This window comes from Cygnus atratus, chromosome 1, assembly GCF_013377495.2.
Source record: "Cygnus atratus isolate AKBS03 ecotype Queensland, Australia chromosome 1, CAtr_DNAZoo_HiC_assembly, whole genome shotgun sequence".
Lineage (NCBI taxonomy): Eukaryota > Metazoa > Chordata > Aves > Anseriformes > Anatidae > Cygnus > Cygnus atratus.
In genome coordinates, this window is record NC_066362.1 from 126,776,963 (window position 1) to 126,791,281 (window position 14,319).

The 14,319-nt window shown below is 41.3% G+C and overlaps 1 protein-coding gene across 1 annotated transcript in view; it reads left to right on the forward strand.

Annotated features, from left to right (window-relative positions):
* The window catches only part of MAP3K15 (mitogen-activated protein kinase kinase kinase 15), an 86,020-nt gene that overhangs the window by 69,911 nt on the left and 1,790 nt on the right, over nt 1-14,319 (forward strand). The window contains exons 19-25 of the mRNA XM_035542114.1: nt 3,914-4,071; nt 6,431-6,614; nt 9,076-9,253; nt 9,890-10,064; nt 11,226-11,411; nt 11,868-11,973; nt 13,711-13,921. Coding sequence (XP_035398007.1) covers nt 3,914-4,071; nt 6,431-6,614; nt 9,076-9,253; nt 9,890-10,064; nt 11,226-11,411; nt 11,868-11,973; nt 13,711-13,921 — 1,198 coding nt within the window. The remainder of the gene's footprint in view (nt 1-3,913; nt 4,072-6,430; nt 6,615-9,075; nt 9,254-9,889; nt 10,065-11,225; nt 11,412-11,867; nt 11,974-13,710; nt 13,922-14,319) is intronic.

Sequence of the window (14,319 nt, forward strand, 5' to 3'; positions counted from 1 at the left end):
CACAACAAAATAATAAGAGCTTGCAACATTCCGGGAAAAAAAAACTTGCTGAGTAACAGCTGAAACTCCAGACTGAAAAAAGGACAAAATGGTCACATAGTAAATTCTTTTATTAGTGGAAAATGTAAGTAACATGATGTTTTCACTTGTTATGTGGCCATATGCGTAAACTAGTACCACAAATCACAAGTCTGGTATTGGCCTGCAGTTTAAGTATGAAAAATGATCCATTGACACAGACTTGAGTCCTGTGGAAGACAGAAGACGACAACCAAGGCTTCCTTTTGTCTATCCGGTGGTGATTCTGCAGTTCCTCCAGCTTTCTTACAAAGGAAGCCATGACCATAAAATTATGAATGTTCTGAAAAGATAAGTAAAAAACTGTTTAGAAAAGTAAGTTATTAGGAAAGCTTGTGAATCGGAAATTTGGCCTAAAATTACATCCTAATCTTAACAAGGCACATGTCATCTGCCTGTTAAGATCGTCTCATCAGGAGAAGATATTTGAAATGAATCTGTTTTCTGCAATGCTTCAATGATTCTAATTAGAATCAAGGTGTATTAGGAGTCCTTTACAGAGAAGAAACGCATATTATTTGTACAGCTTGGAATCACAAATGCAGCATTTGAATGTTTTGTTTACAATGAAGAGCTGTGAGAAACAATCTCTTCAGGTCATAGGTGTTGCAAAAGAGAAATGACAATCTCTGAACAACGCTGGTTAAGTGCTGGCTTCTGAAGCATTTCTTTAAGGAGTTCCATCATATTTTCCAAACTAATTATTTAACAAATATATTTTTAAGGAATCATCTTCCTTATGCAATGGGATGAATAATTCTCAAATACATACAGATATCCAGAAAAGAATATTTTCAGTTTTTGCCTGCAACATCTGTCTTTGCCATTATTTTTAGACTGGTTCCATGAAGTTATACTCCATGGGAAAGAAGTCCACTAACAAGTGGTGTGGTGTATAGCAGTACAGTGCTTCTCATTTCTACAGGATATTGTGGGAACTTTAAGTATATAAAGGGGTTCAGTAAGGCAAAAGATGAAGTCACGGCAGAAGATCCTTTTGTGGTTATTAAAAACGATGATCCAAAAGTTAATTTTGGCACAGGAAGTCACTGTTATGGCTGATTGCTATTATGGCTGTGGCAGACACTAGAGGAAAATCACTAAGTCCTTGCCTGTGTTTTATGTACTCTTTAGTGGGTTTTCAGCAACTGATTGCTATTAGAGGTGATACATGGAGACATGGTATCTGATGGAAAGTTACCATACTGTAATAAAATGAGGTAAACCTTTCCTTGGGCTCTTTGTTCTCTTGTATGTTTGCTGTCCTGTTTGTGCCTTAGAGGGGTAATTTACCATAAGAATAAATGTTTTACTTAAGTTCTCAGTTTGGATTTAAAATGAGGAGGCAGGGGGCTATGGCCAGGTAGGGTTTAAAAGCTCTCTTGAGATTTTTTTTTTTAAGTTTCTTAACTCAGTACATAAACTTTGCAGATTTAGGCATTTTGCAATACAATCCAGATGATTCAAGGGTCAGACTGCTAGTGGTTTAAACATTATATTCCTCCATTCAAGACATTCAACCTGAAGGCAAAGCTGTGGCTAGAACTGTTGTTCTACAGCAATCATGTTTAATGAGCATGCTAATATGCAATCCCTTATATCTTCACCAGACGTCCTTTACTTAATTGTTCACAGCTTTACCACAGTGTAATTTCATTGCTTTCTTAAGTAGAAAAATGATTTAATTTAAAGATGTTATAAAAGATCCAGCAGGAATTAATGTGGAAAAAATACTGTAGTGTTTGAAACAATGAGGGTATTTATAGGTTTCCTTTGGTAGTGTGGACTGACTTCTTGTAAAGTTCTCTTGTTAGCTGGTTTAATATGTGATTGAGCATCAGTGATTCCAGACTGACCATCTTGGTTTCATTTATTTACTGTTTTTTGTTTATCAGTATTATAACTAGTATTACAGTCAGATTGTCTACAAGCAAACTTTGGAGACATTCAGATTCCTCCATTAACAGCCAACTGCAGGGCCCTATTTTGCCAACATGTATAACCGTAGAAGTTTCAATAGATTTTTCTTTTCTCTCTCTCTCTCTCTTTCTCTCTCTCTCTAACTCTGGATGTCAAAAATCCCAAGCACATCAAAAAGACTTCCTTGAACTGCAATTTATGATGGGTTCCTTTATTTTTGTAGTTATCATGTAATTGATTTACCTTGATTACAACCAGGATTCTCCTTGTGTAAAAAGTCAGATTTAAAAAACAATGAAAAAAAAGTTTTATCTGTATCATCTTACATGTACAAAAACAGTTTTATAAACTAACTTTTTGAAATTCCCTGTCACTAGTTTGCAATACCAATATTTTTTTCCAGATATTTTTCCTTTGGTGGTACTGTCCCAACTCCCTTATTTTTATGAGACCTTTTTCTTTGGAAAAAAGTATATTCATCTACTTGTATGTATATGTTATTGTATGTTTCAAAAAGACATTAAGTTGAGTAAGTGCTTGGACACATGGTTCATAGGGGTTTTTTTGGTTGAGAGTTTACCTCATTTGCATTATGTAGTTTCGCCTTGTAATCGTCATTACAGGTATTTCCTGCAGATTTTTTTTTTTTTTTTAGGCTACCATTAAGTCCTTATTGACTAAATCTTGCTTCACCAGTAATATTAAAGAACAAATTCTCTGATAGGAAAAACAAATTACACCTACATTGAAACAGAGACCTGTGAACTGCCAGTATGAAAAGTAGTAACTATCAAAGAAAATATTACTAATAGTTATCATCCTAAAAATACCTATCATGTAATTTGTATATTGCAATGAATGAAAATACATCTTAGTCTGTTTATGGTGAAGGACTGGCAAAATTTTATTTTATTTTTTTCAAAAATTTGTAAAAAGCAAGCATGCTTAACCCTTCTGCTTGTCCCGTTCTTTCAGGCTTTCAATTCTTTCAGTTTCTTTTCAGTTCTTTCATTGTGTCTTGTGGCTGTCTTTCCAGAGGCACTTCACAAAGTTGAGAACCTCTTAGTTTCCCAAAGCAAGTCTTCTACTGCTTGTGTGGGCATATTTCTCAGGGGCCCACCTGAATCGGGAGGTGCTGTTTCCTACTGGTGCTGATGCTGTGAGATCATGATATGATGACAGTGGCCAAGAATTTCACACAAGTTTTTCCTGAAGACATTTGCCCCTGCCGCTAAGAAAGCACCACAATACAGCTTTCTGAGAACAAACCGTGCTTACAAAACAATGATAATTTTAACTGTGTGTGTCCCTAGTTTAGCAGGAAAATAACATTTCCCTACTTCTACCCACCCATTTGGGCTTGCATTCTTTGTATTCTACTTCTACTTTCCAGTATAGAATTGTAATTTTTTTTTCAATGAGGTTGTTTTTCTTCTAGCTTTCTTCTCTCTAGCAGTAGCTGTCTTACTCTTAAAGATCCCATCTTCAGGCCTTCCATCTCTATCACTAGATGCTGTCCTGCACCAATATTCTCATTATAGGGGTAAACATGAGAATAGTTTTTCTTATGAAGAGTATCTGTCACTTTGCTGCTTTTCATCACTGCTTACGTACAGAATCTTTACAATTTAGCGCCTGCAAAAATTGTTTGATATAATTTTAGATTCTGAGGAAGCATTTGGATTATGAATATATTTTCAGCAGTTTGAAGACTTGTTTTAGAAAGGGGGAAAAGCTTATAGAAAAAATGCTAAAATATAACTTTCTGTCTAGTTTTAGTATTGATATTGGAAATCAAACGTGGTTGTTTTTTTATACAGGCTGCATTTGACAATTTTTGGATTGCTTAGTGGTGTGTTTATTCTCTTCAATAAGAATTAATATAAAACGTAACAATCCTTTTTGTCCTGCCTAGGAACATTGCAGTACATGGCTCCAGAAATCATTGATAAAGGACCACGAGGATACGGTGCACCAGCTGATATCTGGTCACTAGGTTGTACCATTATTGAAATGGCAACAGGCAAACCTCCATTTCATGAACTAGGGGAGCCTCAAGCAGCAATGTTTAAAGTAAGTATTTAAAAAAAATTTTTTTTTACTGCCCAGTTTATGAATTTTCAACTACTAACTTAATATTAATTGTTAGTAACCTTTTGTTATACGGACTGTTTTGCACAAAGTCACAGTCTGCCCTGTATTCTTAATTCTGTCTGAAGGATTCTTCTCTGCTCTAAGTTGTGTTGCTCTAGGGGGCAATAATTTATTTTTGTGTTGGAAATAGGTTATGACTCAGAGCAACAACCTGAAAGACGAGTGAAGATTTATGAAAACTAATATTCTCTAACTTCTTACTTCTGTCATCTCCTACTCTTGATTAATGATTTCCTTCTTGGCAACCAGAGTCTCCAATGATGACAACCAAGTTCTTGCTGCTGCTTTAAGTCTTTTTTTGTAAGCCTTCCTCCCAGAGGATCTGTTTGCCCTGTCTTTCAAAGGCCCAATCTCTGCAAGGTGGTAGAAAGCTCTGGTGGAAGAGGGCAGTCTAATTTTTCCAGGATTTCTTACAATGGGAAATATATTATCTCCATAACCTAGCAAACTACTTTAAATTACAGATATTGTTAAATGGCTTTTCCTTGGTATGTAGTTAAAAGTCACAATGTGAACATTAGTGTAAATTATTACTGCAACCATGGTAGCAAAATCAAAAATTTATCAATATGGATAGTAAGCGGGGCTGCAATTCACCATGCTTCATACTAGGCCTGCGAGTTGTCCCATTCACCAAAGCTAAAAGGCAAAGAAAGGGATAGTTACAGTTTTTGACGTAGCTGTTCCAACAGTATAATGGACTGTCCTGGCTTTTGTTTAGTGCTTAAGGGCACCTGGCACCACAGTGCCATCAGCTTGTGACACAGCTGAAGCTGGCTGTGTGAGCCTGCCTCCCGAGTGCACAAAGAGGAGCTGACCACATAGAAGGACATGTCAAGAGGAGTCGTCACAGCCCAGCGAGCAGCTGGCTCTCTTCCCTCTGTGCCCGAAGCAAAAGTCTTGCTGGGCTGGCATTTTGAAATGGTGAAACTATATACCCCATTTATAAAGCACCGTCCAAAATGCAGATGGGATTTTGCAAATCAGATAAAAATGCTTCATCAGGAAAGGTAGATGCATAGATCCAACTATGGATGTGTCCAACAGGGCACAACATAAATTTAATTATTTATTAAATACATCAATTTAATTGCAGAGGTTAGCAAGTTGCCTATATTTAAAAGAGTTACCTGCAGTTTTTGTTCAGAATATAATGAGTTTTGAATGTGCTTAGCATTCTGGTTTGGAATGGCTTAATGCATTGTTAGCATTTTACATTCTGCACTGTCACTTGAAAGCAAGTGCAGCTTGCTTTCACTGCTCAGCATTTTTTTGCTTCAGCTTGCATTGAAGCAGAACCACTATCGTAAGTGCGTAAGTGCCCCAGCATGTTAACGCAGTTGTATAATGAGATTATTTAAACAACTTACCATTTTAGCAAGCTGCTGGCACTTGTTTAACTGCTGGGCTACTATCTCCCTTGTGGCCACTATCTTTCTGCTTGGTCTCCAGCACCTGCTTTACGTAAAGATGCTGAGTCTACAAGACAGACACCTGCCATACAGTGCACACATTACACAGCTCTCACCTCAAGACATTTACACGGGCTTGGCATTAAAGAGGAAGAAGGCAGCAAAGGAGCTGGAGAAATCACTAGGGAGCAACTTGGACAAGTACATTTTTCATTACTTAAAGAAAGTTTGGAGGATTGTGTCTCGATAAACCTTTGGGCATCACATGATTTTCATTACCTAACACTGAATGCCTGCAGAAGACATCTGTCCCAAGTGCCTGGCGTGGTGACAAGGTCTGGCAAGGTCGTTTTCAGCATTCGTACAAGGAAATTTGGCAGCAGCTGGAGCAGAACAGGTGCAGGCCTGGGCAGCGAGGCAGTCAGCGCTAGAGGAGGAAGTTATTCCTGTTCCAGGGCACAAATGTGCTGGAGGAGGTCAGCAACTGAGAGAGATGACACTGCAGTGGGGCGATGAGAAGCATGTGCTGCCTCAGGAGGGACACTTGGCTAGCGTGAGAAGCAGCATCTTAAGCACTTGGTATGCATAATGTCCAAATCCTGAGAATGTCTGGAGGTAGATGGTTGGATACATCTATACGTTGACATGTGTTTGACATTTGTGTAACACAGCGGGCATTCAGGCCGTGTTTGCAATGAAGTAACACTGGATCAGAACCTCATCACTTCACTGCTGTGTGGGTACCTGGAACTCTGCTTTTCCCATTTGCAGTCATTGAGGTTGTGACAGGTCATACTAAGAAAGCTTAGGCCCATGCTCTCCTTGCAGTTTGGTTAAAATAATTTGCATTTGTGTTTTACTTGCAGGTTGGGATGTTTAAGATTCATCCTGAAATTCCAGAATCGCTGTCCACTGAAGCAAGGGCCTTTATTTTGCTCTGCTTTGAACCTGATCCTTGTAAGCGTGTTACAGCATCTGATTTGCTCAGAGATTCCTTCCTGAAGCAAGTAAACAAGGGCAAGAAAAGCAGAATTGCATTCAAGCCTTCAGGTAATTATCAGCCAAATGCAAGTCAACATCGTTATTAAGGGTTATATAAAAGATTGGAGCCATTAAGCACTTCATTTTACTACAGATTTTTCTTGTGCCAAGAAATCAGCAGGAACTCAACAGTTGAAAGTGCCTGTGATTTGTAATTACACATATTTTGTGAGAATTGTTTAATTTTGGTGTCTTGCTTATGTTGCATTTTTTCTTGCTGAAAACTCCCAACCACGTTCTTCCTTCCACCAAAAGTAAATGCCCCATTTATAGTAAATTGAAATTAGAAAAATGACGTTCAGTAAAGAATTTCCAAAGCAGCTCTACATTTTAGATTCACAATTATGTACATTTCGGAGATCTGGGTTTTATAGAGTAGGTCCTTGGCACCCAAAAATGGGTCTGTCAGGTGTCTACATGGCTCAGCATTTTCAAACTTGATATGTAACTTGGAAATGTGACATGTAGGCAATGAAGTATCAGTTCTGGGGGTTGATTTGTTTTATCCACTTTGCTTGTTTTCCCCCGCTCCCGCAGTGGGGAGCCACTTTCTTAATGATAAGCAATTCTTAATACAGACCTGCCAAATAAATCCTAAGTGTTTGAAGGAACTGTCCATTTAAAAACAAGCAAAACCATTGATCTTTTTGCTGTCTGCACACACACGTGCACACATTCCCAGTGCAAAGTGAATCACTTCCCTCTTTGATCATTTTTCCCATTGGCAGGGAGCTTTTGAAAGAAAAGGAGTGGAATTCTTAGGGGGAAAAACTAGCAAAGAATTTATAACACCTAGCTGAGCTGGATTCAGCAAGGAAATGGGCATCTCCTCTTGTCCTGAGGGGCAGTGGGTGAAGAGAACTGCGGTCCCTGAGGTTAGACTGATTAGTGGGAGAGCTCATGCTGCTCTGCTGGGAGCTATTGGCAGGGTGGCAGCCTTCTGCGATGGTCTTTTCAGCCCTTGGCTGAGGACATTTCTTGGGCAATTGTGTGGCATTACGAAGGATGCTGCCTACCCTGTTAGCTGCCCTGGGAGCAACAGGGTCATTGTCAAATACCAGCGGAGCTGCGGTTGTCTTCTCCACCCCTTCCTTCCTCCTGCCTTCCTCCTTTCTTCTCTCACCCGTTGGTGAGGCTATGGGACTCCGGGTGGCCTGAGGAGCTGGTGCTGCAGGGTGCAAGCTCTGGGCTGCAGCAAGAAGCAAGCTCAGCATTGGCCGGGGATGCGAGCAGAGTGGGCAAATGCTACAAAAACTATTTCTTGGGTGAAGGAAGGGAAACACAACATGGCTGCAGCTGAACGTGTGGTTTGCTGCACTGAATGGGGGAAAGTTGTGCTGGCTGCTGCCAACATCTCCACGGGGAGTTTGGGAGCACAAAGCAGGTCACGGTGCAGCAGGTCACTTTGTCTTCCCCCTCTGCCATTTTCCTCACTAGCAATTTCCACATCTTTGCTCTCAGCTTTCCATCCTCTCTTTTTTTTTCTTTCTGCTGATAAAAGCAGCCCACATCAAATCTCTTACTCTTGGGATGACAACTTTCAATTTTCCATACAGCCGAGAAGCCTTGAACGAGGTCCCACAAGGCGACATACATTGTTTCATTCCTGCGAAGCTTTACCCTCAGCCATTTGAACATCTATCATTTACTATGGAGTGTCAGAGCTTTCTGAACAACTTTTAACTTCTAGCTCTCCTCCTCCCCTGGCTCCTTGCTTCTCCACACAAGTCGTTGCGACAAACATCAAAAACTTTCACGATATTTTAGCTTCACACGTGTACTCTAGTTGAAAGAACTTCTTTACTTTTCTTATCATGCAGCTGCAAATTGGCAATCAGGTTTATAACAAGCTCTCAATATCTGTTGTTTTTTTTTTCCCTTCTTTCTTTCAAGATGAATTGGAGTGGGACAAGAGATTTCCTTCAGGCTAATCCCAAAACAGAGACTCCTTACTGAGGGCAGGGGGAAACGTGAACAAAGCTGATGCCTTGAGTGACAGAGAGGGAGCAATTGTATGTCCGTTAGCACCATTGGGCAGAGGTGAGGTGGGAGGGGGCCGGATATCAAAGTGCTCTCTGCTTAGAGATCCAGCTGTGATGGAGCAGCTGGTGGTACCTGGCTGGATCGAGCCAGGCTCATGAAACAGCTGTATATTCAGTTGTACCCTCTGTGGGAACAGCACCACGGGGGAGTGGGTGTATGTCTGCAAGACAGGGTAACAAAATGACCTTCATATTTCATCTAGGTGCTATGCTGCCTTTGGGTTCGGCAGTTAGTTAATTCATACCTTTTATTGCTTATGCATGTAATGATTTAGAGTTGTATTTCTGCTTTCTATCCACAAGGGTCCCTCTCCCTCAGCCATTCTGCAAAATGAGGCCTCGATATCACTGCAGATGATCACAGCTGCTTTAAGCACATTGCCCTTTCCTGCCCGGTTGCATTACATATTTATAATGTCTGTTCGTAGATTACAACCGTAACACATCCCTCCCGCTGCCCATCCACGGAGAGCAGGCTGGCAGTAGCAGCAGCGAGCATGGCTCCGTTTCGCCAGACTCTGATGTACAGCACGATATGTTTTTTGAAAGGCCAAAGAGATCCATTTCAGAGATTCACGTAAAGCATCCCATCTCCCATTTACTGAGGTAAAACATTTTCTTTTCACTTGACACCCATGACTATTGTGTGGATTTAGCTCCTGTTATATTTTATCTGAAGGTATTTTTTTTCACAGTGACTTTAGTAAGCAGGTGAGTTACAGAGGCAAGTTACCAGTTAACTTAAATATTGCGTATATTTAACTAACGAAAAAATATTTTTTCTTCTTAATGTTTCCATGTATTTATGTACTTTTTTTTTTCCCCTATAAATGTTAGTCTTCCTATTGAGCAAGTGCATATGGATTCAGGAGTGAGTGAAGGAATTGCCCCTTTCCATTTTTTTTTGCTAGTTCTGCTGATCAGAGAGCACAAAACAGTACTTTCAAATGAGAACATTAGAGTGTGAGGCCAGGAAAAATGAATAGTTATCCTCAGTCCAGGATTTTCAGTTTCCCTCCCCAAAACTGAACCAGTGCTGGGTGATGCTGGCACCAGCTTCTCAGCAGGGTGAGATGAGCAGTCTGTCTTCAGTGAGGTTTTTCACCAGCTGAGGATCTGCACCATCTCCTCTGTAGTTTGACTCGCTTTGTAACCTACCAAGTACCCCTCCTCCCTTCTGGCAGTGCTGCCATGTTGGTAATTCTCAGGTATCTCTTGTTTGTGGCCCTGTTGCTGATGCAGCGTGCCCGACGAGGGCTTGGCCTTGGAGGACAGGAGCGCCTCTCCTTCCCTTGAGGATAAGGATTCCGGTCTGTTTCTGCTACGGAAGGACAGCGAACGCCGAGCAATTCTGTACAAAATCCTTAAGGAAGAACAGGATAAAGTTGCTTCAAATTTGCAGGACTGTATTGCACAGGTAATTTCAACTTTTTTTCCTGCTTCAAAAGGAAAATGACAGGCTAGGTTGTCAGTATTTCTTTCCTGAAAACAAATAAATGAAGGTGCCAATAGTTTTAAATTAATAGTTCTTTCTGTAGTCCACATTCATACTGGCACTCGTGTTTGATGGTGTGTCAACTTCAACTGCTTGGATTGTTCCTTCTGAATATTTTAATCTCTGAGGGTTGTAACTGCGTGGGCCTTTTGGTGTTGCCTGAATGGACAGCAAACATCACGTTTTGCCTGTTACTGGCCTCCTGTTTTGGGGCATCTGGTGGCTGTTAGACAGCTGAGATTGGTGCGCTAGGTTTTTTTTGGTTGTTGTGCATGTTTTGTTTTGTTTTTTTAAGGACAAAGTTGCAGAATAGCCCAGAGTTTTAAAGTTTTAAAGTTTGTATGTGGCATCTTGGTCAGAAGTAACCAAGGTTTTAAATATTTTCCAGGATAAGGAAGGATTATTTAGTAACAGCAAGTCCTACCTCAGTATCCAGCTGTTCTGCAGCATTGCCTTAATCATCTCCTTTCCATGATTCCTGTAATACTTCTTTCTCCCTTTTCCTTTGAATTACACAGGTTGTTATTCTTACAAGTACTTGAATGGCTTTAACTATAGGGGTTATGGACAGCAAAACATAGAATGAACATTTGAGTACTATCACTGCATGATTAGACCTTTTTCTGACTTACCAGAGATGTGTGTATAAATATAATGTTTTGCCTAAAGAAAATGAATGTCTGCATAATTAGTTAGAAGTCCAGATTCAGCTTCAAAAAGCTGAGAACATCCATTAAAATTTGTGTGTCTTACCAACTCGCTCTGCTACTTTTATGGAGAGGAGCTGCCCTCTGCAGTACATTGGACAAATGTGTAAATACCTTCTTGAAGCTCTTACCGTAGTGACAGCCACAGTAGCAGTAGACCTAATTCATTTTTGGAAAATAGGAATTACTGTAAATAAAAATAGAAAAAATGTAGAAAATAAAGGCTAGGCAGAAATGAAAGTTCTGTGACTTCTGTGTATAGGTATGAAATATACATCTGCAAAGCTATAAATTTTAACCTAAATATTACTACTACTAATTAGATGTTTAATGACTGTGAGATTTACTTGATATACATTTTTTATCTTTTCTCCAGAGCTCTGAAGAACTGCAACTTTCAAAAGCCCACATCAACCAAATTATTGGGATTTTAAGGGACTTCATTCGCTCTCCTGAGCATAGAGTGATGGCTTCGACCATATCCAAGTTGAAAATGGATTTGGACTTTGACAGCACTTCCATCAATCAGATCCATCTGGTGCTGTTTGGGTTTCAGGATGCGGTGAGTTCTTTGCCAGGCACAGAGGGAGGGGAATTCTTCCAGGACAGACCTCTCCCCAGGGGGTTTGTAGCTTCTCTCCTCTTCCTCACCTCTTGCCCCTTAGACTGTTCCTGCTGAACAGCAGAGGGACACACAGGGCTGGACGCAGAGCTCAGGGAGACGGGCGCTGCCAGCCAGGCCATGAAGCCAAGCAGGGGGTTGAGGGCTGCCCGTAGGCTACCAGCAAGCTGTAATGTTTGTTCTGGGCCCTGCGTTTATCTCGTGTTCTACCTCCCCTGGTACAACAGAGGGGCTAAAACTGTCAAATTGTTGTTTAGACTTTCAAAAGTGGGAGGGCATTAGTGACTCATGCAGTTGTTTCTTTATAAAACTTCACCTTAATATTGAAAACAAGACTTTCTTTCCTAAGGTGTAAGCTACTGTTGTTTCCTGCAGCTTTTACTTGTGTATTTGCAGGTGAACAAAGTATTAAGGAATCATTTAATAAGGCCCCACTGGATGTTTGCAATGGACAACATAATTCGCCGTGCAGTCCAAGCAGCAGTCACTATTCTTATTCCAGGTAAATCAAAACAGCTGTAAACAACCTAAAAAAAACCCTGATCATGTATCAGTTACAGCAAATGGAGCACTTTAAATGTTTCAGTGTGATCTATCAGCATGTTGTTAACAACATCCCATGTGTAACTACATCCAAGGCACAGGCTCAATGTTGTACAGAAAGAACCGTTGATCAAAGATTAATGCCATACCTGCAGTACAAAAGTGCGTAACGAGTAAGGTTACCAGTGGGTAACTGCACCACCAGCGTGGTCTGGTTTAAACAAAGAAAAAAAAAAAGCAACAAAGAAACAAAAGAGCAAATTAAATTTAGAACAGAAAAGTTCAGTTGTAAGGGACCACCAAAGACCATCAAGTCAAACTGCCTGAGCACATCAGGGCTGACCAAAAGTTAGGGCACATCACAGAGGGCATTGCCCAAATGCCCCTTGAGCACTGACGGGCACGGGGCAGCACCCACCTCCCCAGGAGGCCTGTTGAGGTGCGTGACCACCCTCACGGCAAAGAAACGTTTCCTGATGCCCAGCCTGAACTCCCCGGCGCAGCTCTGTGCCGTGCCCGTGCCCTGCCATCGGGTCCCAGGAGCGGAGGCCGGCGCCTTCCCCTGCGCTTCCCCTCCTCAGGAGGCTGCGGAGAGCAGCGAGGTCGCCTCTGGGCCTCCTCTCCTCCAGGCTGGGCAGCCCAAGTGTCCTCAGCCTCCCCTCACAGCACATGCCTTCCAGCCCTGCTGCCAGCTGTGCTGGCCTCCTCTGGGCGCTTTCAGGGACCTCAACAGCCTTTCTGTGCTGTGAAGACAATACAGTCCAACCTGGAACCACTTCTATTAAGAAAGAAAATGACGCTATACAACATTTTAATGAAATCCAAGTGGAAATCCACTGCTTGTCTGGTCTGGTTATGTGTTCTGAAAAATGACTACTGAGCTCTAGAGCAGATGCAAAGAAGGGGAAAGAGCAGTGCATTTATATGAGATTTTGGCCCACAGATGGGTAATAGGAAAAATCACCACCATCACCAAGAGGGGAGAGGCTAAAAGACAATAGAATAAATCTAAGACATTCAGGAATAAATCTAAGTTGGAGATCTGCAGGTAGCTTCGTAACTCTCTGAAGTGCTAAGCACTCTTTCTAGTATGAGAATATTCTGAGTGCACTTACTGATGGTGAGCCCTTTCAATCCGAAGTTGCCATGGCTTTAGACCAAATCAGCCGAATTTCTTAAGACTTTGTTGTCAGAAGAAAAGTGGCAGCTCTTCTTTGGTGGTAAGGGCAGGAGCCTGCAGCAAGTTCTGAGAGAAATGGAGTAAGAAATGCTTCCTGGGAAAGACAACAGCATTGTAACTCTTTGGTAAAGGGCAATAGGGATAAACAATTTTTTAAAAATAAATAGATTAATAAAGAGAACAAAAGCCGAACAAGCTTTCATGGATTTCTTGTTAATGCATTTCACTAACTGCCTTGTTCTTCAGCACAAGCATATTTATCACAGCCACCTCTACTGGTAAGCTACAGCTGAGCTACTACAGTGCCACTCGTACTTATCTTAGAATTGAGGTCATAAAATCTGGGGTCCAGCTAACAATAACAAGGCTTTGCTACTCCCCTGCTCACCACTGTAATAAAAATGAAAAAAGGTCACATCCTCAGCTGGAGCTTCCTCAATTCCAGTAGTAAAGAAGAAACTGTACCAACCCATGGAGCTATTCTTGTATAAAAACAAACTTGTTTTGTTTTATCAGAGCTTCGAGCTCACTTTGAGCCAGCATCAGAAACGGAAGGTGGGGACAAAGATGGTGACGAAGTGGAGGAGAGCTACCAGCCCACGGAACAAAATGGGACCGAGGACCCTGCCGCCACATCAGGAGTCAGCACCCTCAGCTCCGTGGTGTCACATGAGGCGCAGCAGCAGCTTAGCCTGGAGTTGGGCAGACTCAAACAGGAGTCGGTCAGGTAATCCCCAAATAAAGACTATGGATTTATTTTCAGGCAGTCTTTGAAAAGCTCACAGACGCTTTCTGCAGTGACAGGTACATACATAACAAGAACACTGCTTATCTTGTGATAAAGCAGACCTTCCAGGAGCCCAAGTAGATTCAGAATACACTGGCAGGGCTGGTATGACAACTCAACAGCCTTCAGTGCAACTTTTGTTTCTACGTACATCTTCTTTTTAAATTCCAGAACGTCCTCTTGAATTTCTACCATTAAGTAATTAGGCCTGTGTAACTGTGTTGGTTTCTTTCCTATTTCCTTAGTTCACTGGATGCCACCTGACCCAGTGGCAGTGTCCTCAGAGATGTTCCTGCGAGTTTTAGGAAAACACCACTATAAAGGCAGATACTCTGCCC